This window comes from Coenobita brevimanus, chromosome 21 (genome assembly GCF_032717465.1).
Source record: "Coenobita brevimanus isolate Jiangsu-jjx chromosome 21, ASM3271746v2, whole genome shotgun sequence".
In the NCBI taxonomy this organism is placed as follows: Eukaryota; Metazoa; Arthropoda; class Malacostraca; order Decapoda; family Coenobitidae; genus Coenobita; species Coenobita brevimanus.
This window is the reverse complement of record NC_136974.1, coordinates 26,672,976-26,698,991: the sequence shown is the minus strand read 5'-3', so window position 1 is coordinate 26,698,991 and position 26,016 is coordinate 26,672,976. Positions and strand designations below refer to the sequence as shown.

Genomic DNA, 26,016 nt, shown 5'->3' with positions numbered 1-26,016 from the left:
AAAAAAAAAGTAGGTGAATAAGAGCGAGAAGGAGAGTAAGAGAAAGAATGAAAGAGGAAATGGGAATAAGGAAGACAGGGAAGAAAGAAGAAAAACCCCTATTTATCATTTTCAGGAGCTACTGGAGAAGTGGCAGAGGAGCGAGGGAGGAGACGGAGAGAACCAGAAGGAGGAGGAGGAAGAAGGAAGAAGAGGAGGAGAAGCCATGGGGGACACACTACTGGAGGAGGAGGAAGATGAAGAAGGGGAGTTTTTGGAGGTTCCAGTTGGAGGAGAAAGTGGGGAGGAGGATGGTGGGGAGGGTGAGGAAGAAGACATGAGCGTCCCCCATCGCTACTTCCCTCCAGTGGTGGGAAAGCTCAAGTGTCTGAAGGAAGTGCAGGACAGGGTGGCCGGCAACATGCAGGCATTTTCACAGCTGACGCATCCGTAAGTTACATGGAGAAAGAGTGTTATATCTATGGGTTAATGCGTATGTTACAAAGGCTATTCACTATGCTAACATATGTAGGTCTGGTTCATTTGACTGCAGCTCTATGTGTTTCACGATCTTGTACCATTACCCTATCAAACTAACAGAAAGACATACCTGATTGTAACAGTGAGCGAAACTCAAACCCTTTGTTGTTGTAGTTACGATTTTGAAAGAAGTAGGACAGCTCGTTTCGGTTGGGGTTGCGGTTGTAAAGTAAATTATACGAATTTATGTATCATGAAATATACTTACTCTGAATGGCAGAACTTCAGTGAAAAAAAATTATTTACCCCTACTTTAATATTTTTTAAAAGCTGTAAAGAATTTAATGCGATTCAGTCACATACTGTATATACATTTAATACATGGCTGCCACAGTGTGTATTATCAGGATGCAGGACGAGAACTCATGCCCCACCACCTACTTTCCCATTCTCCATCAGTGGAAAATTAGGTTTTCATAGTCTGAGTAAAAAAAAAAAAAAAAAAAACTTCTAGTATTTATAGTCAGATCAGAGATGTGATAATGTGAATTTTGGGGAAGAGTAGCTCCGCAGCGTCCTCGTGAGCTTGTTTCTTATTTCGTCGTAGAAAGTCTTATAGGATGCTACTTGAAGGGCAAACTGAGTTGTTTGCAGGCTTTGTTTTTTTTTTTAAACCCGTCTACCGTTTTAAAGAATCATTTTTTTGTCTCGGGTAATTCACAATGACCTTGAGTGGGTTCATCTTCAGCTCGAGTTACTCTTCATGCAATATACTCACTACGCGTTTACAGTCACGCAGTCAAGTGGGGTAAACCTTTTTTAACTACTGTCATCAAATTATATAGCTGTTACCTGGCATGATACAACGCTGTGTTAATATTTACTTCTTTTTTAATCCCAGCAACTGCATAAAATAATCGCCTTCACTAGCGTGGTTGATGTGCAGTAGTAGTTGTGAAAATTTATGCAGTTGTTCTGTGGGTTAGGTTACCGTTATCTCTGATTTATTGCTATGTGGGTAGGTGGGTTGATTGACTGTTAAAGGTAGGTGGGGACGATTGAATGGTAGATAAATAAGTTAGTAGGCAGGTAGCCTAGGCTGACTTACAGATTTGATTCAATCATGGGTAGATAGTTAGATAGGTAAGAAGATAAATGGGTACGTAGGTGGTTCGTCTTACTGATTAATAGGTTGGTTGGTTGACTATTTAATATATAGATAAACAAATAGATGGACAGAGGTAGATAGATGGATAGAGACACACACAGACAGACAATATTTAATTTTATGCTATGCTATACATTAACTCATTTACATATTTACATATTAATAAGTTTAATAAATTTGACTTACGGCAACTATTTTATGAGCGGCCAATTACCTTAGCGTTTGAACAAAAAGAATTCGATTTTATGACGTCTATATCATTATTTAAGATACTACCTATACTATACACATTATGCAAGATTGTTCTGACTTCCTTAATTACAATTGATTAAAAAAAAAACTTTTATTTAAAACAGAGCAGGGCCTAAACAACATCCTATATTCAAATCTAATCTTCGGCCGGTTTAAAAAGTGAATTAAAGTCATTATTTCCTCTAAAAAACATGGTTAATGATTACTCTCCCAATTCTTTAATTTCAGTTTTTCTTAACTGACTTATGGTGGCCTATGAAAATTTGCTTCAAAAATAAATTACATTCCTTATTTAAAATCCAGAGTTATCTTCACAGAAATTCATCCAAAAACTTGTAAAGAGCTTCATAAATATATTAAAACTGATATTCAAAAATGTCCTTAATACAGTTAAATTCATTATAAAATTTGTTTTTTTTAGCTTACAGTATCTTTTATCTTTGCTTAAATTACCATCTAAAAACTATCCTAGATACTTATATTCATTAACATTATTTAATACCTTTCCATCAAGGACTATACTTGGATTAACACCTCTGTTATTTGGCTTAAAAACACACAGACAGACTTATTAGTGTTAAAGATGATATCAATGGCCTTTGCTTCGTTTTCTAATTTGTCTATTAAAAATTGGAGGCTACTTGCTGAAGGGGCCATTAACACAGTGTTATCCGCAGAGTCAATCAAACTGCATGATCTAATTCCAAAATTGCAACCTACAACTTCTATTAGTTTGTCAATATAAACATGAAACAACAAAGGAGACAGATAAATAGTGCAGAGCTTTGGATGCTGACCGTGAGTATGTAGTTTGAAAAAATTATTCTTGCTGAGGAGTCTCTTGAGTATGTGGAGTTTTGTTATTTGGGGGTCATATTATGTGCTAGAGGTGGGGCTGGAGCTAGCTCTGTGGCAAGGAGTGGTTGGAGCTGTTGCCTGTCCTAGCACTGAGAGGGTTCTTCCTATGTGCTAAGGGGTCCTTGTATGCAGCATGTGTTAGGAGCATAATGCTGTATGGTAGTGGGACCCGGACAATAAATGAGGAGGATATCCGTAGGTTCAAACGCACGGAGATGACAGTGATTAGACAGATGCGTAGCAAGTCCTTGAATGACGAGCATGGGGAGGGGGGGGGGATTTAGGATAGCGAATGAAGAGTTGACAAGGAGGCTGGGACTTGAGTGTATTTGTGTTGTGATGAGAAGGGGTAGATTGAGATGGTTTGGGCATGTGGAGAGGATGGAGGATGACAGCTGGGTGCGGAGGATGAGAGGTGTGAACGTTGAGGACAGAGTTGCGAGAGCCAGACCGAAAAAGACTTGGGGCGAGGTCATACATGCAGTGTGACCTCAGAGCAAGTGGACCGAACAGGGAGTTGCGTGAAGAGTAGCTAACAGGCGATCATGGCCGAAGCCTGCAGATTTTTTGGAGCCCTTATAAAAGAATATATAGATAGACAGATTTATAGGTAGGTAGGTGGGTAGTTCACTGTGTGGTGCGTGGAGATAAAGGTTGGGAAGGGAGGAAGACATCAGGTAAGAAGGTCGATTGGGAAGCGATATATAATTAAATAGACATATACGTAAATAGATGGACAGATAGATAGATAAATAGACAGGTAGATAGACAGACAGGTAAATAGGTTTGTTGGTAGGTAGGTGGGTAATTCATTGTGTGGTGCTTGGGGGTGATGGTTGGGAAGGTAAGAAGTTCGATTTGGAAGCAGTGTATAAGTAAATAGACAGGTACATAGACTGAAGGACAGATAAGTAGATAGATAAATTGACAGATAAATACTGTAGATAGATAAATAGGCAAGCAGATAGATAAATAGGTAGACGGACAGACAGAAAGACTGATAGAGATAAAGAGAGACAAAGTTAGATAGGCAGATCAGTAAGCAAATGGACAGACTGACTGATGAGTAGATTATTAAGTGGTGCTTGCGAGAGAGAGGAGTACTGGGAAGGTGAGGAGTACATGAATATTCCACACGTCCATTTTCACCTCGGTGGTGGGGAGGTTCAAGGACGGTGTTCTTTTGCGGGTAAGAAGCTTAACAACACTTCTTCCTCACTAGTTTATATCTATATCTGATACATTAATATATATTTGTATGTTATTTATGCAATGAATGAGATATAAAGCAATGTAAACAACATACATGGGAAAGATAATGTGTAGGCTGCTGTTCAAAACAAATGGTTGAGAAAGAGGTGGTAAAGGGACTCCTAAGCTGACGAGAATATGAACCAAAGTGTGTGAAGGAGGTGCAGGATAGAATGGCCGGTAACAAGAGGACATTCTTATAGCTTATACATCTGCAAGTTACTGGGAATAAGTGTATTAGGTGGGTGGATGGACTGACCAGTAGATAGACAGTAACATTTGTTTGATTAGTATATGGAAAGGCCAAATTTAACGCCTCCAGTTCGAAAAGTTTGTCCTAATCTTAACATAATCGCCTGGAGAAACCGAAAAAAATGTCACTGTGGTGAAGGGATGAAACGATGGAAGGATGAGATTTACTATGAAACAGGTTGGGAGCATGGGGAAGAGTGAGGTAGTAGCTGCCACCTTGAATAAGCTTTGGAATTAGGCATCTTGTATTACACGAACAGGTGATATGGGGGATAAGGAGCAGTGACTGGTGATAGGAGTCAATGATCAGTTGTGACAGAGATGCTTGGAGGTATTCATGCCGCACAACCTTGGATGAATTCTTTACTTTGTGTCTAAATCAATCATGCAGATCAGACAACAAGAAATACTGGTCACTCATTTCAGTACTGGTACACCATTAATTTTTCTACTCCACTTGAAAGACAGCCTGATTACTGTTGGACGTGAGATTTTGCAGGGATAGTAATTAATATACACTCCTTTGCTTATTAGCCTGTAGCTGAAATCATGTCTACCTTTCGAGAATGCCCTCAAAATTCCCATTAGGAAGTGAAGGGTTCATCAACAACTTACATGCACTGTTCTGTTCTGAAGACATTAAACTCTTTAACTAAATGATGTATTTATTCACGCTATCAGATGCATTTAATCAGCTATGGAGAGACTTTGTGCACTGAAAGAACTAATTATAACCTTCACTGACCCCCTGACCCTAAAGCTGAATTTTAAAGCACGATAAATTTATGACATTACACCCACCTAGCAAACACTAAAAATTATATCCTCAGGATTGAACTTGAGCAAAGCTAATCACTTTCTCCCCTATAAACATTCATAGCAATGCCTTTTATGTACACAGTACTTAACACAGTACTTAGTAAGTTTGTGGTAGGTGGTGGCGACCATCATCCACTCACTTGATGTAGTGCTGCCTACTTCCTTAGCTTTTATCATTCTTTTTCTGTGCCTGCCCTCCTCTCTTCCTATTTCTCCTATCTTTCTTGTCACTTCTTATTGCTTTTCTTTCCTTTACAGTTGGCTTTACATTGAGTGACAAGCCAAATGGTTTCCTGTAAGCCAAGAAACCATTTACAACGCTGGGTGGTAACCATATAACCAAACCATACGTGCTCCCTACGTGTCAACAAGTGGGTTGGTGGAGGGTTGGTGCCCCTCCCTGTAAAACAACTAACTCAGTGTCAAATGGCCACCCTTTATGGGATTATGGTGTCTGGCAATGGATGGATGGATGGACTTAGTAAGTAAGAAGAGTTAGCGATATTCTCCAGCTCTCTTTGTCGTGTATTACATCTACGTTGGAATGAACCAACGAAATTTAATCAAACCTAACTTCACCTCAATTTAACGTAGATGCGATAACGGACACAGCAACGAGGACAATACCCCCACTCCTTATTTACTGAGTACTAAAATGCACATTCCCGTCGAATGTATATAAAAGGTAAATTGCTTGAAAACACTTAAACTAAATGGTGAACATATTGATTTATTGAGTTCAGTTTCCGTTCCTTGGGTGTAATTCTGAAATATTACCAGAATCATTTGGTGGCAGTAAGAATAAATAAAAATAAGTTTAAACTGAGGAGATTAACCTCTGGCAGGCTGGTGACAAGTGAGGAGGGCGTATCACTACAGCGGCAATGGCAGGAGGTGGAGGGTGGTTTGGCAGAGTACCTGAGGAAGGTGGTGGGGGAGTGGCGGGGGCTGGCTGCTGCAGACTACACCTCTACCCTCACACGACCCCTCCTCTACCGAAACCCTGACCAGACTATTGCTGTCAACTTCAGTCCAGAGGTAGGTACAGACATTCTATTACTGTAGTGTTCATTTAGCTAGAAACCCGCCCACTTGAGTGTTGACTGTAGCAGAAGTGGCTGGATTCCCGCAGCCCATCGGGTTCACACCTTGTTAAACATGGAATAACAACAACTTCACCACATTCAGATGTAGAAGCTGAATCATTAGCCATTACTTCAGTATTTGCATAATTCGTACAGCAGTGTTATTAACGGGAGTACACTGGTCATCTACTCTATTAATGCTGGGCTGGGTTGGCCTGGCCTTAAGCACACACACGTCATTGGGAGTAATAACAGATTGTCTGTTGCTCTTTACTATTAGTAACTCAAACATTCAAACAAGATAACTGGAAAAATTTGTGGACACCCTTGATTACAAAACAAACAGAAGCATCTGTTGGAAAACAGTAACAAAAATACACACCCACACACACACACACACACACACAAAAATCCCTTTCACTAGTGATCAGTCACTGATGGAACCAGGCCCAACCAAGAAGGAACAAGCAACCTAACATATGCTTCAGTAAACCACTAAAACGCCAAGCCTCTGTTCTCTCTCTCTCTCTCTCTCTCTCTCTCTCTCTCTCTCTCATCCTTCCTCGCTGTGCTCTTTACTCATCTACCATCCTATCCACCACACACAGCTGGTCCGTGCCCTAGAGGAGCTGCGTTACGTCTGGGTGGTGGAGTGGGTGGTGGAGGAGGAGGTGAAGGAGGGGGGAGAGTTGGCCCAGCGTCGCCCTACCTTCAGAAAGTACACTGCCAACCTACAGCTCGTCACGGATTGGTATGTGCTGGATGTGTGTGTGTGTGTGTGTGTGTGAGAGAGAGAGAGAGAGAGAGAGAGAGAGAGAGAGAGAGAGAGAGAGAGAGAGAGAGAGAGAGAGAATGTGTGTGTGTGCGTGTAAATGTGTGTGTGTGTGTGTGTGATTAATTAGCTTTTTAAATTTATTAGTTATCATGATCATTAATGCTGTTTGCTGCTCCTTTATCGACACAGCATCATTACTCTGTGTCAGGTACAACCACATCCGCACCAACACCAACGATGTGGAATTCAATCTCATCCGCAATGAGATGGATGACATTGACGCCGAGATCTCGAAGGGAGAGAAGGAGCTGACTTGGAACTCTGACGGTGAGAACATTGTGGGTTGTAACTTTGACTTGTTTTGTAGTTGTAAATTGAAGTTTTGACCTCCTTTGCTATTGTTGGTAATATACTGCTTTGTGCTGTGTATTTGACTAGTACCACTATTTTGGATTATAACTGTGATTTATTTTGTCACTTGTCACATACTTCTGTGGGATGCAGTTTTGTTTCATTTTGCCATTGTGCTGAAACCAGTTCCAGCAAATACATTTCCACACTGAATCCAACTTTTAATGATGTTTACTCGTATATAGTCGGACACTCTAAAGCCTATGTCCCACTGTCAGGAACTTTCCCACGACACGCTACGATCTTCATGTCTTCGTGTGTCGCCGCATGTCGTCATGAGTAACGTGGCGTGACTTAGCGATGATGTAGTGCTTACGTGGAGAACTTGGTCATTCATCGCGGTTCTTGGCTCACTACGACAATATTTAGAATGTTAAAAAAAATTGTCGGCATGGGCTCCGACAAGGAGGAGAACGTGACATGTCGTGACGGTAACGTCATTAAATTTTGTCTTAGCTGTGACTTAACGTGTCTTAGCTTGTCGTAGGTTGTCACAGCTTGTCTTGGCGATGTCTTGGCGTGACGTGGAGTCAAAATGAACGTTATTATTTATCTGAGGGATGATCTTAGTGTGTCATCAGGATAATGTGACGCTTTCGTGGGGTGTCGTGGGATGTCGTAGAGATGTCTTTGTGTGTCTTAGCACTAATGTGACTATCGTTAAATGGCCGTTTAGGCCTACCGTTTGAGGTATGATCGTGGCATTTCACCAAGATCATACATCGAGGGTAAGATCGTGGTGATCAGGGCAGTTCTCTATGGTGAACTTGAATATGAGACACGGGCTTAATCCTGGAGGGAGTAGCCATGAACCAGTCACTTCTGTGTTGCTTGGTTCTCTGACATCAGGCTGTCCTCTTTCCATCCTATACCTTTTCATTTTATTTCATCATATGCGGAACACCTAAAATTGTTAGATATGATCAACTTGCATCGCACAATACAGACTGCAGTAAGGAATGATACAGAAAGGTTAAACATATTCTGTCATTATAGTATTGTTATTCACATACATAACGTTTACATTTAGAGACCAGTGACGCTGTAGATTGTTTCACATGATGCCGGCTGTCTGTGTGTCGTGATCATGAGCAATTTTCCTGTTCAGTCCCTAGCTCGGAGTACTTAGTACTACTCCACATAGGGCCTGTCTTTCCCAGTCTGCCTTTGGGTTCTCTTCCCTACATATTCATATCCCTAAATTTCCTCTGCCAGTCCTCCTCCCTCTCAACATACCTGGACCATCCCAACCCACCAGTTCTCTTCACCTCTCTGATATTTCTTGAGCAAGGTTTGAAGTTACGAGCAGAACGGTTTTTGACATATTAGGTCAATCCAGGATTCCGGGGCATGACTGGTGAGTGAATGGGAGTGCGGTTCATTCAACCAGGCAAATTTTGGCTTGAGTCTTATTCTGTTTTTTTTTTTCTCTCTCTCTCTATGGACCCTACCTCATTCCATCTGGCGGTGGGAAAAGAGTATGGATAATAGTAATAATAATAATAATAATAATAATAATAATAATAATAATAATAATGATAATAATAATAATAATAATAATAATAATAAGAAGAAGAAGAAGAATGATGATGACCACATTCTAATGCGTAGCCTAACTCTAGGTTCTTCCCTTTTTGTGCAGGTGTGTGGGAGTACATAGAGGGTCTGCGGGACACTGTGAGCCACCTGGAGAGCCGCGTACAGAAGGCCCACTGCAACCTGACCCTCCTCGACTCCATCCTGGCCACCTGGGTTCAGGCGCCTATATTCGAGCGTCGTGATGGCAAGAAGGACGCGCTGTTGAACCTTGAGGACAAGGCGGAGAGGCTCAAGAAGGTGTAAGTTTTGAAGTGTGGAGTAGTGTGAGGAAGGTATTTAGTTAGTCAACGTTTCTTGATGAACAACGAAGCTCTTCTAAGTCATGTTTTGTTTAATAAAAACAATTGACTCTAAATCTAATGATTTACTAGAGCTGTACTGAACATAAGAGAACTAAAGGTGATGATATAAAATTAACCCTCAGGCTCGTATGACTCATTTTTGGCTGAAAAGTTATCTGGCAGTAGCTGGAATAAAATACAAAGACGTGTCTATGAGAAGCTTAAGGTACAAGCAGTCCTCGTTATAAACCAGGGACACAGCTTTATCCACACAAATGGTATTGCAAAGTGAGTGAAGCTAGCAAAAAAAAAAAAGCTTTTTTAGATAGTAATGGATACCTAATGGGAATTTTTTCTGCAATTTACTGGGGATTGGATTTAAAAAAATGAAAGTTATTAAAAGAGTGACTTGTGACAAGACTTTCTGAGCCTTTAATTCATACTTGTTGCTCCTTAAACCCTTTTGTTATTGTCACATCTTCTCCAGTATTTTATTCCCTTTAATGCCAGTTGATCTGATTCAGCTGGGAGTAAGTCACAAGGACCTGAAAGAGTTAGGATTGTCGCCATCAGCCACACACAGTCAGACGACTGTTGTATTCTGTTCCTGATGATGTCAGATGATTGCTAGTGAGGTAAGTGAGTCATAGGAGCCTGGAACTGTTCACGCCATGAATTCATATCACATCCATTTTAATGTATTCCTGCTGCTGCCGGACGATTTTGTTTTTATTTAAGAAGGGCCTGTCACAGTGATAGGGTTTAGCGAGATTACTTAACTCCTCCAGTTTGAAGTCGTTTCTAACTAAAATAAAAGTGTGAGGTGGAGTCAAGAAGAAAACAGAAAAACCATCTGCTGGTTGACTGGGTTTATTACAGTGTGACAAGGCACTCTACCCCTGTCAGGTATGGCAACATGGAACGTGATGGACGAAAGATTGCTGCCATAGTGGACGAGAATCGTGCCCTGCTGAAGGTGGAGGAGGAGTCGCCACACTGGGATCGCTACCTCCTCTACCTTGACCACATCATCACCCGCGGTCTGGTGGATGCCGTCAACTGCAGGTACGCTACTTAACATATAACCGCTATGTCTTTCGTTCTTTTTAAGAAAGCCGCTATTGCACAGGAGAAGCGTGACCAGGAGGTGGAAGAGGGATCACCACACACGGATCACTACCTCCTTTTCCTCAGTCATATCATCATTCACGATATGGTCTGTGCCATCAACTGCAGCAACAGTGCTTTGCCACTTTATCCTTAGGACATAATTTTTATTCTTTTCTTGCTGCTGCCGGACGAATTTCAGTTCTGAGAATCCCCAACGAAAGAATTAATTAATGAGGCTACATTTGCGAGTAGTGTCTTCCATTTCAAAATGTCTATCCCAAGGGGAATAAAGCCATCTAGAGATAACATAAAACACCTTAATTATGCATCACCGTATGCATGGAGTTCATAGGACTTATCCATAACTGCTGTTCCTTCAGTTTTCATCTCCTCCACCAAAAGATGTATTTCATTTCCCTCTTCCCATCCCCAGGTAATTTTATCCATGTAAGGGCATACTGTACAGGCAGTTCTTGTTATATCAGGGACGTGTGCCATAATGTCAAAAAAATTTTACTTAGTACTGTAAATTCTGGGCACTGGCACATCACGTTTACTAGCAACGTAAATGTAATTGGCAGTTTTTCTGTAATGTACAACACCATGGACTAAACACAGAAACAGTGTCATCTGGGATATTATAACGAATATGCTGTATTTTTCTAGCTGAAGGGTCACATACAGCCTTCAATAACATGTGTACAATCAGGGGCTCTCCTGCACTGAACAAAACTGTTTGGTAGTAACAAGAATAAAGTACAACAATGCTTTGTTTTAAAGTGGTTAAGCTTGTACTGTGATTCATTACTATTCTTTCAGAAACTTTAGATTTGATTGATAGCATAATTAACTCATATACAGTAAGTTTCCCGAAGTAACTCTGTCATGTGATGGCAGTGAGGTAATCCTTACGTGTTACATTCCACACCATAGCAGTGAAAATGGTTCAGAAGATCTCAGAATCCACTTGGTCAATAAGTAAGTTGTGTAGAGAAGGTTGAGCAGAGTAAAATTTTAAACATACTGTACTGAGTGATACAGCTTAATTTAGAAAAAAAATACGTTGTCAATTGACTTAACGAAGAAAACATAAATTTGGTGACAAGTGTGCATATTCAGCCACAGAAAAGTGAGACTTTGGGCAGAATAGCTAAAATATTATTATCATTAACCACTTCAACCCAAGGATGCATTTTGTATTTTATTCTGACTGGTGACAAATGATGGTACTGAGTTCAGGAGGGATTCCAAGAAATGATGGGGTAAGAAACAATCTCCATGACCCGACTTGAAATCCTTAAGGATGTACTTTATATTTTATTCTGGTCTGCATCAAGCAATTTTATTGAGCTCAGAATTCCGAGATTCTCAGGGTGAAAGGGTTAAGTTTAGATGCCTGGTGGTCCATTCGTTTAAGGTTCGAATCTCTAAATGGTGGCTAGTTTTTGGATCACATAATGTCACCAAAGGCGTCGGCTGGTCATCAACCTGACTCTAGACCTATCATGGTGAAACTGTTTAAAATCCTTAAGTTTATAATCTGTTTCCATTCCAGCTTGTACTACCTACTGGACAACTGTGAGTCACGGGTGAACCAGTTCCCTTTGTTGGAGGCAAGACTGGAGCTGCAGGCGCCCAATCTTGTCCTGCGGCCGTCCCCCGAAGAGCTGTGTGGCCTGGCACGTGGTCTGGTTACGGACATCCTGCATATATCCGCCCTCGTGCCTCGCCTCGCCACAGATGCACATACCTCGTATTTGGTCAGTATCCTCTCAGCTACAAGTGTAACTAACAGGGGACACACCCAACGAACATTCCCCAAGACTACAACATGCAACCATCTATTGACAATGCTAGATCCTTATTTTGCTTATAAAAGACTTGAGGAGAAGACTCATCCCAAAGATCTCATGGTTGCTTGGCGAATTACACCCAGGACCTCTCAGTTGTGCGCCATACTTTCATTAAACCACATATTCATAATCCCTGTAACGTGTCTTCTTTTTCTTCCTTTTGCCATTTCACCCCTTCCCTCTTTTTCCGTTTCAGCCAAACTGTGACAGTGACCTAAGAATAGTGAAACTATTAGACGATGGACATTTTTGAGCCCTCCATAACGTGACGATATAAAGGATATGACAGTGATTATTATACAGTAAGGTTAAGTCAGAGTTTTGTTAGGGTTTGGTCATAGTTTGATTAGGTTTCAGTAAGATTAGGTCACAGTAACATCAATTCATGATCAACATTCGTATGTTTGGTTGAGCCTGGGTGGCTTATAACTTAGAGTTCTGGAGATAACCGTCCTAATAATAATAATAATAATAATCATTCACTCACTTGCCCCGTCATGCCTTGTGCAGGTTGATAGTCCTGATAAGCCTAAGTTTGCTGTCCCCGTCAACTCACCCACTAGTGTCTGATGCAGGGGTGATAAAGACAAGTATTCTTGTACTCCATACCAGACTCACTCTCACCTGCCTACTCATGAGTGCTGTAGTAAATATAATGTGTCTCCAGTCATCCTTACCCATCCACTCACCTTTCAGTACTGCATTCCCATCACTGTGTATAGTGTTAAGAAAGTAGTATGGCTTAAATCATGTCAGTATATACCGAAGTGTTAAATAACTCCTACTGGTGATGTGAAGTACACTTTAAAAATATCTGCGGATCGTTTTGCCTGTGAGTTGGTTCCAGGACTTCGAATTCATGGATGATGTTTCATTAATGTTTGTTTTATTTTAATGGGGAGGTTATTTGATAGTTACTGAACTTATTTGTTTTTTTACTGTTTCTCAGTCCTACCTCACACATCTCATAAATGGGAATAAGACTTAGGATGATGAACATGAACAATGTTTATTACCATATTCATATTAGTAATGTACCGCATATATTCTTGTAATCACTTGAACTCAGCAATGCACGTTTTGTTGCTGTCACCCCAACTGAACTTTCAGGATTAGGCATGTGGCAGTACTATATTTATTTACCAACGTTATCATCAGTCTCTCTGTGCATTACTCTTTTTTAACATTTTGTACCCCTAAGACAAGGGTGGATTCTATTTTCCTCAGGTTATGATGCATAGGCCGATCATCTCAGTAATATTACTATGGTAACCTTGAACCTACGCACATCACAAAAGTAATATGGCGTTGATCCTTGTTACTTTCATGCTGAGTGACAAATCAAATGTTTTCCTATACTCCAGGAAGCCCTATAAAGAGTTACCTGGTAACCATTTAACAGACAAATAGATGCCCAGTAGCCCAGCGACATAAGGCATTCCAACTATGGGCCATTAGGGCATAAGTCCAAGGTTTGTTTTGAAGTTATATACCAAAGTCCTGTCCATTAATGTGTTTTCCAAACTCTCAGTTTTTCCTGCTGCCCATTTTCCTCTGCTTCTTTTAGTTGTCTTCTATTTCTTGCACATTATTTTTTGTTTTAGTGTTTTTTTTTCCTTGTCAGCCTGATGTTGAGAAAGACGATGAGGTGTGTGATCTGCGAGAGAGCCTGGTTGGGAGGTTCCAGAGTGTGGCTAGCCAGTGTGGGGAGCACCGGGACCAGTTCCTGCAGCACCAGGCCCTGTGGCGGGACAGACGCTCAGACGCACTGGACAAGTTCATCACATCGGGCGAGAACGGCAGCCAACCCTCTCTTTCACAGTTCAAACACCAGGTACAGTCGGGTACAAAATTTGCTAAACTCTTGAGCCCAGTGATGTCTGATATTGCTTTGTTCTTGCTCGTAATAATTTATTAAACATAAAAGAGTCTCCTGGTAGTGAGAGGGGTCCATTACAGTTATAGCTAACCCCTCCAATTCCAAAAGTTGCTCCTAAGCTGAGTAAGATTGTCTGAAGAAAAAGAAAATAGAGTAAAAATTAATGAAGAAGGTTCACATTTCACTGCTGATTTCCCTGTCATGGCTAATATTACAAAGGTGAGAGAGTTTGATATACGTTTTTATTTTTTTTTCTGTCCATAGATGGTCCTTTTTGATGCGATGCTTCAAAAAGGAAAGTTGTGGACATGCACTGAGTTTGAAATTGGCACAGTGGAACAGTAGTCCAACTTATGTTCTTGACCTTGCCATATGCAAAATTCGCTAAAGTTTAAGGTGTGTATAACACTACTTGTTAATACTTTTCCTCACTCATACCGGCACCATACTCTTCACAGCTAAGTTGGAGTGAATATTATAATGAGAAAAGGCAAACAAAATTATCCTAAAAAAAAAAAGAAGACTTATTCATTGTAAAATTTAGGAGTCTTTGTGAATGCAATGATTGCCCAGGTTTGCACACTATTGCCACTGTGCATTCACAATGAATTTACCATAGCCATCCAACAGAACAGATATTTAGTCAGTCGATTTGCATTCCAGGTATGGTTTTGCCACACTAGCAATGTGTATGTGAAACTGCAGAAGAGAAAACTTAACTCTAAGCACCCAAGAGATCCACAGTTTATTACACCCTCCGAATGCATGAGTAAAGTTTTTTTTTTTCTTAATGTGTGGAAGAAGGAACCAAAGGCAACGAGCCCGCAAAACTGTTCCTTCCAAGAAAAAAAACAAAATACAAGAGAGAGCCAAATTCAAGATCCGATCATTTCGAGATGCCTGGACACACTGCGTTTGAATGACTGGAGATCATAGGATGCAGGAAATACAGACAGAGGGAGACAGTTCCAGAGCTGACCTGTTGCATAAATGAAAGACTGGGAGTAACGGTTAACTCTTGCATTAGAGAGTTGGACAGAAAAGGGACGAGAGTTTGCTGCTAGACGGGTGCTACACGCCCGTCGCAGAGGTGGAGGGATGCATGCAGACAGTTCAGAGGAGCAGTGACCATTGAAGTAGCAATAGAAAAGAGATAAAGATGCAACATTGCGGCGAAGAGACAGAGGTTGGAGGGAGTCAGTAAGAGGAGGAGAGTTTAATGAAGCGAAAAGCCTTTGACTCCACCCTATTGAGAAGAGCTGTATATGGGGAGCCTTCCCACACATGAGAGTTGTACTCCACGCAGGGGCGGATAAAACCCCTGTATAGAGTCAACAGTTGTGCAGGGGTAAAGAAAGAGCGGAGTTGGCTTAGCACACCCAATCTCTTGGAAGCAGATTTTACAAGAGATGTAATATGATCTTTCCAAGATAAGTCCCGAGTAAATGAAACTCCAAGCATGTTCAATGATGATGCAGGATTAAGCTGAATGTTATTAAACATTAGTGGGTATACCTGTGGAAGATTTTGTCGGGTTGATAGGTGCAAAAACTGAGTCTTTGATGCATTAAAAACAACCAGATTATTTTTACCCCAGCCAGAGATACATGCCAAGTCAGACATTAGGTGTGCCATAGCCTCATCCCATGTTTGCTGAAGTAACTGCTGAGATGGACGTTGCGGGAACTGAATGGAAAGGTGAAGGGTGGAGTCATCAGCGTATGAGTGGATAGAGTAAGATGTACAGCTTAGAAGGTCATTGATGAATTAAAGGAAGAGGGTTGGTGATAGGACAGAGCCCTGAGGAACACCACTGTTAATAGATCTAGGAGAAGAACGATGGCCGTCTACAACAGCGGCTATAGAACGACCAGAATGGAAGCTATAAATAAAGGCACAGATAGAAGGATAGAAACCGTAAGAGGGCAGTTTGGAATTTAAAGATTTATGCCAGACTCGATCGAAACCCTTTGAGATGTCAAGTGCAATGGCAAAGCTTTCGCCAAAGTCCCGAAAGAAGGATGACCAGGAGTCTGAAAGGTAGGTGAGAAGATCGCCTGTGGAGCGTCCCTGACGGAACCCATACTGACGATCAGAAAGAAGGTTGTGATAGGAAAGATGCATTAAAATTTTTCTATTAAGAATAGACTCGAAAACTTTTGAGATACAGGATGTTAAAGCAATTGGACGATAGTTAGAGGTTGGGAATGGTCACCCTTCTTTGGGACTGGCTGAATGAGAGCACACTTCCAGCAAGTAGGAAAGGTACAAGTTGATAGACAAAGGCGAAAGAGTTTGCCTAGGCAGGGTGTAAGCACAGAAGCACAGTTCTTGAGAACAACAGGAGGGACTCCATCAGGCTCATATGCCTTATTAGTATTATGGCCTGTGATGGGAGAAAATATAGGACTACATAATAAATAGATAGATAAATAGATAGATAGAGAGACAGATAGAAGCAGGAAGTCAAATGATGAGAAGGTGTTGTGTTTGCGAGAAGCGAGCAGCGCTAAACGCTTACACGGGGGAAAGCTGACGACAGCGGCCAGTAAGATGATTCAGTTAGCTGTCAGCAGTCCTCTCGTGAGAAAGTTCTGTTGCCACGAGGAAGATACGTGACACACACACCCTACTACACGAGATGTGAGGAAAGAGAGTTTAGAAGGAGACAAGCGACCCTATAGAGAGGTCGAGACGGAGATTAGCTTGAGAACAGAGAGAGAGAGAGAGATAGCGAGACAGGGAGGTAGCTACCCAGGACTTATACTATTATACCTGTTTAATATTTCCAAGACAAATAAAGATAGTCCCATACTATTCTTTACCTCTCCCGTCACTACATGACATCTGGTGGGGAAACTACTACAAGATATAAAAGCCGCTCGACCACAAGTCTAAAATATACTTCTCTACAATTAACTACAAAGTCTTTATGACATTTGGTGGCAGCGGTGGGAAGACCAAGTCATGACAAAAAACGAACAAACATAAAAAAGAACAAGGTTAAACTTCACATAGGAGGCATGTTGGGAAATGAGTGTATCTTGATACCAGCTGTATGTGAGGATCAAAACGTTTCCTTATTTTTAGATACAGGCTCTCCAGTGAACTTAATAACACATGAAGAACTCAATAGAATTCTTAAAAATAAAAAGAAAGTAACTTTTCTGGATGAAGCTGATTTAGAATTAAACACAGTAGATGGTCAAGAGATTACAGTAAAAGGTATGATAAGATTAAATCTCAGTTTCACAGAAACTACAAGACCATTCTCTGCATTGTTCTATATCGTTGAAAACTTAGCAATTAAAGCTCATATGTTACTGGGCTTAAGATCCATGAGAACTGAGAACATAACTATACTCCCACAAATGAATGGAATAGACTTTGATAATGAATTTATAGAGGAAATAACTTCAGAGCCCTCACCGATTGGTAGAAGAGAGCCAAAAAGAATTGGTAATATTAAAGGCTTAAACAAACATACACAAACAGATGAGTGTATAGATCCACTTACACCAGCAACCCCATCCTCCAGAATTAGTGACCCAGCTAACAGTACTGATTTATCAATTTTTCCAGCCCATCTCACTAATGATTTGGTTATACCACCTAATTCATACATGAAGGTTACCATAAAGAGCAAATTACGGAATAGTACTGTTCTTGTCTTAGAAGAATTATGTAAAGTAAAAGGATTGTCAGTAGAAAACGCATTATGTCATACGAACGACGAAGGGCTAACTCAGATATTCATTATTAATCACATGAATGGGGAAGTTCAGTTGATGAAGGAACTTGCATAGTTAATATTGAAAAATGTTTAGCCCCTGTGAAGGAAATAAATATTGGTGGAGTAACAAGTGAGATAAAATCTACGGATAGAGAAAGAATAAAGAGAATTTAATTCACTCAGGTGAATTTGACGAAGAAAATGATTTGTTAACCCTGCTGGAAACACACAGGGACACCGTAGCCTTGCCCGGAGAACGATTAGGGTGTACTAACTTGATTAATCACATGATTAATGTGCACCCAGAAACACCACCAATTTTCGTACCAGCTTATCGCATACCACACTCCCAACGTACACTTGCAAATCAGTATGTCGATGAAATGTTAAAGCTTGGAATTATTGAGCCTTCAGTTTCTCCGTGGAACGCTCCCCTTTTCTTTGTGCCCAAGAGAAATGGAGAAATGCGTGCGGTAGTAGATTACCGTAAACTAAATAATCACACCATCCCAGACAGATTTCCCATGCCATTGCTAAGTGATGTTCTACAGAATATTGGTCCTGAGAATAATATATTCTCGACCATCGATCTCCTAAACGGATACTATCAGATTCCGGTATCTCAGGAGTCACGTAAATACACTGCCTTTTCAACAAACAGAGGCCATTATCAATATACAAGAATGCCAATGGGACTGAGGACAGCCCCTGGTACGTTCCAGCGTCTTATGAATTACGTATTGTCCGGAATTTTAGGACAAGGAATATTTGTTTATCTTGACGATATTATTATCGCAACGAAGAATATTAAGGATCATCTCAGGAAATTAGACTTACTCTTACAAAAGCTTAGTGATGCTGGATTAAAAATTAAACTTTCTAAATGCAAATTTTGCTTTAAGGAAATAAATTTCTTAGGCCACAAATTAAGCTCTGATGGTATTCACACCACTGATGACAAAATACAGGCAGTGAGAGATTTTCCTGAACCCACTACGACTGACGAAGTTAGACAATTTTTAGGTCTGGCTGGGTACTATAGGTCCTTCGTACCACAGTTCTCTCATATAGCCTTCCCTCTATTCCAACTACTCAAAAAAGATGCTGTATTCCAATGGGAAGAAGAACAAAAAAGGGCATTTAACAATCTAAAAATTAAACTAACGAATGCACCTTGTTTAGCATATCCAGATTACACGAAATCATTTCTTATTTGTACAGACGCATCAGTTAAAGGATTAGGGGCTGTACTGATGCAGGAAGATAAAAGAGGAAAGAATCAACCAATTGCATTTGCCAGCAGACAAACAAGAGGTGCAGAAAAAAATTATAGCACTACAGACTTAGAGGCACTTGCAGTGATTTTTGCATTACAAAAGTTTCGAGATTTGGTATATGGTTACGAAATCCACTTATTCACCGACCATAAACCACTGGTGGGTATGTTTAAAGAAAAACTCCTTTCTGGGAGGAGAGCAAGATGTAAATGTACAGTTGAAAACTACAATGTACAAATACATTATATACAAGGTAAAATGAATATAGTAGCTGACGCATTATCTAGGAACCCGAACACAATTCAGGTTGCGGCGTTAGATCTCAAAGGAAATATCCCAAACCACGAGGATATCGCAAAGGCACAAAGACTTGACCCAGTATGGTCAAAAGTAATATACAAGTTAGAAAGTGGAGATGACATACAATTACCCAAACTGCATGTCCCACTTGAACAATTCACAATGGTCAATAATACATTATACAAAATTAACTCTAAACAACCAAAACGCCAAAGAAATACTAACCAGTTGGTAGTACCTAATGACATGATACCCCAAGTATTACGAATGATACACGACAGCCCACATGCAGGACACCCTGGAAAGGATAAGACATTCAACCAAGCCCAGCTATTATATTACTGGCCTTCATTACGAAGAGATATACACAATCATATAGACAGATGCGAATCATGTGCGAAACACAAAGGATACCCAATCACACCTGCACCGATGGGTAATTACCCAGTACCACATCAGCCATGGGACGTTGTCGCTGTTGATTTACTCAAGATGCCATTATCATACAATAATAACCTATACTTATTCGTAGCAACGGATCATTTTTCCCGTTATGTCATTTTAGCTCCAATTAAAGATAAGACAGCAGAGACAGTAGCAAAGGCAATAACAGATAATGTAATATGTCGCTTTACTACCCCAAAGGTATTAATAAGTGATAATGGAGGAGAATTTAATTCTGAGATCTTACAAGAAATATGTAAACAATACAACATTAAAAAGGTTAACGTTTTGGCCTATCACCCAGCATCGAATGGGTTGGTAGAGAGACAAAATAAAAGGTATTAGATGTGCTACGACACATTCTCAGTGAAAATTATGCAAGCTGGGATGATTGGATTCCCAGAGTAGAGGCCTCCATTAATGGGTCTATAAATAAATCCATTGGTGACACACCACATTTCATTATATATGGCACGGATAAAAAATTACCATATGAGCTCCTAGAAGGTGACAGCATGCCTATATACAATTACGATGATTACTCTAAACTCCGTTTACGTGAATTCCAGGACATACACAAAAGAGTGCAAAAACAATTAACGATGTCCAAGGAAGAAATGACGGAGGCATTTAACAAAAAGGCAAAAGATTCACCTATCAGCTTAGGAGACATTGTTTACGGAGTCATTCATACGAGAGACAATAAATTATCCCCTAAATTTGAGGGCCCATACAGAGTAATTAACATAAAGGCAAACAAAGTTTTAATTAAGTCACTTTCAAGTGGCGAGGAAAAACATGTTCATATTGACCATTTAAAACGAGTTTCAAGGGAATTATCACATAATTATTCAGCCTCGGATACAACCGAACAGGTGAACGTACCTCAAGAAACCAAGCAAGAACACAACAATGATTACAAAAAGAAATTAAGGTCATATACCAAACAATCGAACATAGGTGCAACTATTCCACTGAAATCTACAGTACATCATTTACGGGAATTGAATATCGATTTAAACTCCTTCTATAAATGAAATAACAGCCAACCGTAACGCACATCATCACTATCATCAACCACAGCTTTATAGGAAATTAATAGATTTTTTTTTCGGTAGGTTACGATGAAGGGACTTATGCTATGGATTCTCCTATACATAGTAAGGGTATATGCGCACCTAGACCCCAAGCATATAGTACGACAAGGATGCCTCATAGCTCCAACGGCCACGACTACAATCGTCAAGGACGTCATGAGTACTGAAATAAGTCTAGATTACTTGTATGACTTACCTACTTATATAGAAAGACTTGCGACGCCGATGCGAACTCTGGACTTCAAGATAGGGAATTATGTTTCACAATCACATATCACCAAGGAGGTGGATGAAATGGTGAAGTTAGCGAAATGGAAACTAGAACAGGCGAAGTCAACTATGCTCGTCATGATCCAAGATCTCCCATCTTATGGAACAGAGGTGCTGAGCGACAGGAACAACATCACACGTACTCGCCAAAAGCGCGGTTTGTTCGATCTGGGCGGCGCAATTCTTGGGAACATCTTTGGATTGGCTACAGAGGATGACCTTAAAGAAATAAACAAAAAATTTAATAAGATAGCTCAGGTACTAACATACCAAGATAAATTCATCACAGGACAGAACTCAGCAATGAAAACAATTGTGAAAAATCTGAAACAAGCAGAAAACGTAGCTCTCGAGAGTATAGATAAAATAAATAACTTGGAGGGTAACGTTACCCTTTTCCAGCACTTCTCCATCATCACAGAACATATTGACACGATTCTACTACAATTAGAGAACACTAGAGATCATTTCAGGGCACTTATGCAAGGAATTTCGAATGCTGGTGATGGCAAGATCACAAATGACTTACTCCCAGTTCATGAGCTACGTCAGATAGTTAGTCAAGGCATACATAAACATAAATTGAAGCCATTGTTCCGCAGTAGGGAATTTATGCAATATTACCCGTACTTGGAAGCAACACTAACACCAACATCAGTGATAGTTCATGTACCATTCATCACGGAAGACCTGTTCACAGTATACCGAATACACCCCTTCCCTATAGAAACAACAACACTTTAGTCATCATCAACATCAACACAGACACCGAACTCATCATGGTCTCCAAGAGACGAGACACTGTCACTTTCGCAAGTGAGTCAACGATTGAGCGAAAGTGCCGCACATCCTTACATGCTGTTCATCTTTGTCCTGCGTACATTTTCACGTTTCAGCCTACTGATACGGTCCCTTGTGAAATGGCTATCATCAGCAATAACAATATTCATCATCATTGCAACTTCACTTTTGCTCCAGATAAACTTGTACACCATCAACGCATTGGACACTCGCAGTTTTTTTATTTCCCTCATAACACATCAGTTTACATAGTCTGTCCAGATATACCACCATCTCATACATCAGCCTCAGGATTATACATAGCACCAGACTACTGTGCGGTATTTACACCATCCATGTCTACTTTTTCCACCATCAATCACTACGCCATCCTCACCCATACACACAAACATTTCCACCCACTGCCTGATATGGACTTAAACATGAGCACAAGTATTAAGCTGACTTCACCTAAGTTTGAAACTATGCAACTGATCAATGAAACAATGAAGCCCTGGGAAGATTTGAGTTTGAGTATGTTCAACCCATATTATGTGTATAGCCAAGCACCTTCTGTCTTCATAATTATCTGCATTGTGGTTGCAGTATTGCTGTTGGCCATGCACAGAATGCATGCAAGAATTGCTAATTTGGAGTCATTGTTTAGTGGGGGGAGAGTTAACATCACAGTTAACCACCCTGAATGAAGTGTATATATTTTGTATATAGTATTAATTATATATATAAAAAAAAAAATAATAATAATAATAATAATAATATTAATAACACAAAGAAGAATGACCCATATATGACAAACCAGTACCATTATCTTTGAATGAAATATTAATAACTCTTACAATAATCTTAATTTTAAACTATTTTTATTCTTGCATGTATGCAATTCACTATAATAACCCAAGTACATACTGTATTACAGTTAAATAATTTACTTTAATGCATTTATTCCAATATGTATTCAACTTATTTAAAATGTAATATTACTGAATAATCACTATTTACTATGAATAATATATGTATACAATATTCATACAATTATGTTACTTTACAATATTATGTATTTCACTTAATTAGCTTATAAGTTCATTATAATGTGTATGTAGTATGTATTAATATATTATAACTATTAAATGTCGATGGTACGTCATTTTCGCGCGGCCGAGCAAATATAGGACTACATAATAAATAGATAGATAAATAGATAGATAGAGAGACAGATAGAAGCAGGAAGTCAAATGATGAGAAGGTGTTGTGTTTGCGAGAAGCGAGCAGCGCTAAACGCTTACACGGGGGAAAGCTGACGACAGCGGCCAGTAAGATGATTCAGTTAGCTGTCAGCAGTCCTCTCGTGAGAAAGTTCTGTTGCCACGAGGAAGATACGTGACACACACACCCTACTACACGAGATGTGAGGAAAGAGAGTTTAGAAGGAGACAAGCGACCCTATAGAGAGGTCGAGACGGAGATTAGCTTGAGAACAGAGAGAGAGAGAGAGATAGCGAGACAGGGAGGTAGCTACCCAGGACTTATACTATTATACCTGTTTAATATTTCCAAGACAAATAAAGATAGTCCCATACTATTCTTTACCTCTCCCGTCACTACATGACATCTGGTGGGGAAACTACTACAAGATATAAAAGCCGCTCGACCACAAGTCTAAAATATACTTCTCTACAATTAACTACAAAGTCTTTATGACAAAAATACATCAGCTGAAGAAATTTTAATGTAAGCTTTGAGGAAGTCAGAGGGGTGAAGTGATGGAGGAACAGCACAAGAATCGTCTAAGTTGGAATTGGAGGAGAATGTCTGAGGAAAGAGATCTGCTTTATCAGTAGAAGAAATAGCTACTGAACCATCAGAGTAGAAAAGAGGAGGGATGGATGATGAGGTAAAGTTGTTAGAAAGATTTTTGGCAAGGTCCCAGGAGCGGAAAGAATTCAAGTTAGAGAGTTGAGAGCATTTGTGCTAAACAAAGGTTCCCAGTGTCGTAAGCCTAGGCATGCAGAGATCGATATCCGTTCGTTCGTTCGTTCATTTATAAAGGCTCCAACATGTTTATATGCGTCAGCCATGGTCGCTTAATGACGGCTCTCCACACTGCTTGATCTCTAGCAGTCTTTCACTTCGGTCCTTTATTTCTAAGGTCACACTCTATAACACCATCCTAGTTTTTTTTTTTCCTGTCTGTCTACAGCAACTGTACCCGCAACGTTCACACGTATCACCCTCAGCACCTACTTGTCATCCTCCATCCTCTCCACATACCCAGCCATTTCACTCTACCCATGCTCATCGCACGACACCCAGCTTGACCCCAGCTTGCCTACTAAGGACCCTCAGTGCCCCAACTAGGCTACAGATATGCTTCCCTAGGGGACAGACTACTGTACAGTGGCAGACATAAGACAGCGGTACAATATTAAAAGGTTTGGAGGAATAATAAGTTGGAAAAATTCATCATGGTAGATTCCAACTTATCCACACACACACACACAAAGAAAAACTATGACACCAACCGGACTGCAGTTATGCTACCTTAGGGTACAGCCTATTATACAGAGATAAAACAGACACAAGGCAGCAAAATTAAAGAGCTTTGAGACAATAAAAAAGATGGAAGATCTAACCTAGCGCGCATGCTTTTTCCGCGCATTAGACGTCCTTGGTACTACTTTTTCCGACCGTGCATGTTGAGCCCTGGCATCAGGAGGGTTTATTGGTCCTAAATGGTAAATAGATAAATCTATTAAAAATTTGTATTTTTATTAAGAAGCATAATGATGCCAGACACAGGATGTGGCAGCCCCACTGTCCTTCACTTATAATGCAGTCAGCCTTCTATATAGCTTCTATGATACAGAAGAGACATGGTAACTGAAGCTTTCTTTACTGACTTGCTTCCTGTGAGGGCTAAGAATGCATCCCACGTCATGGTTAAGAGTGAAACACAGGTTTATATTGATAGTGGCAGTGGTAAATTTTTACCAGTCGCAATAGCGAAGCTGGCAGTGTTTTCAGTGTGTGTGTGTGTGTGTGTGTGTGTGTGTGTGTGTGTGTGTGTGTGTGTGTTAGCACGATAACTTCGCAACCGCTCAAGATATCATTACAAAATTTTACAGGTGTGTAGTAGGGAAAAAAATGGATCACGAGTTCGAAATTGGTGAACGTAAGCCAAAGTCTGTGTGTCTGTTACCACGATGACTTCCCAACCACTCAAGATATCATCACAAAATTTTACAAGTGTGTAGTAGGGATGCAAATCTCCTACGAGTTTGAAATTGCTGAAAGTAGGTCAAGATCAAGGTCATATTCCAAGCCTCGCTGTATATGTATGGGCTCGCGGCTGATGTGATTCCCCTCTGGGGGGGTCCTCTAGTTTTTACTGTTGTTTATATTTGATGTACGAGAAACTTGAATAGTTTGTGGATGATTGGCGTATTTCACTGGGATGCTATTAACATTTCTCCTATTTTTGTACTTTCCCCTGTTTATGGATCCTACCTCACTTCACTGTAAGATGGAAAAAACAGTTAAGATGACGATGATGACACGAATTCGCAGAACATTGAACTGGAAGAAACCCTCGTAACAGATATAGATTTTCATTTGAGTGCCACTTGCAGATTGACCGGTACGAGTCCCTACACACGGAGCTTGAGAGCATCGAGACAACAGTGGTGTTTGAGAAGTGGTTCCGGCTGGACGTGCGCCCCTTCAAGCACAGCCTCCTGGACAACACCAAGAAGTGGGCGCGCATGTTTAAGCAGCACCTCATTAGTCAGGTCATAGAGAGGTGAGATGCTCTTGGAAGGCACCCACTAAATTTGTCCTAGGTAGCCAGTCACATTCTTTCTTTATTCTTTAATGGAACAAAGAATGGAGTGTGTGTGTGGGGGGGGAGGTGCTTGTGTGTGTGTGTGTGTCCAACTCTGGGCGTTTTAATAGTCTGTTCCCTGAGTCCCAGCATTTTTCCCACATACAACACAGTTTCATATGCCATGTAGGTCAGTAAGTTGGACTCTGCCTCACCCAAACACAG

At 40.4% G+C, this 26,016-nt stretch overlaps 1 protein-coding gene across 1 annotated transcript in view; it reads left to right on the top strand.

Moving 5' to 3' along the window:
• Positions 1-205: 205 nt before the first annotated feature.
• Dhc93AB (Dynein heavy chain at 93AB) overlaps positions 206-26,016 on the top strand; it is a 289,061-nt gene continuing 263,250 nt past the window's right edge. Inside the window, exons 1-9 of the mRNA XM_080266572.1 lie at positions 206-429; positions 5,905-6,097; positions 6,753-6,895; positions 7,128-7,246; positions 8,973-9,168; positions 10,117-10,275; positions 11,876-12,080; positions 13,798-14,007; positions 25,601-25,770. Coding sequence (XP_080122698.1) covers positions 206-429; positions 5,905-6,097; positions 6,753-6,895; positions 7,128-7,246; positions 8,973-9,168; positions 10,117-10,275; positions 11,876-12,080; positions 13,798-14,007; positions 25,601-25,770 — 1,619 coding nt within the window. The remainder of the gene's footprint in view (positions 430-5,904; positions 6,098-6,752; positions 6,896-7,127; positions 7,247-8,972; positions 9,169-10,116; positions 10,276-11,875; positions 12,081-13,797; positions 14,008-25,600; positions 25,771-26,016) is intronic.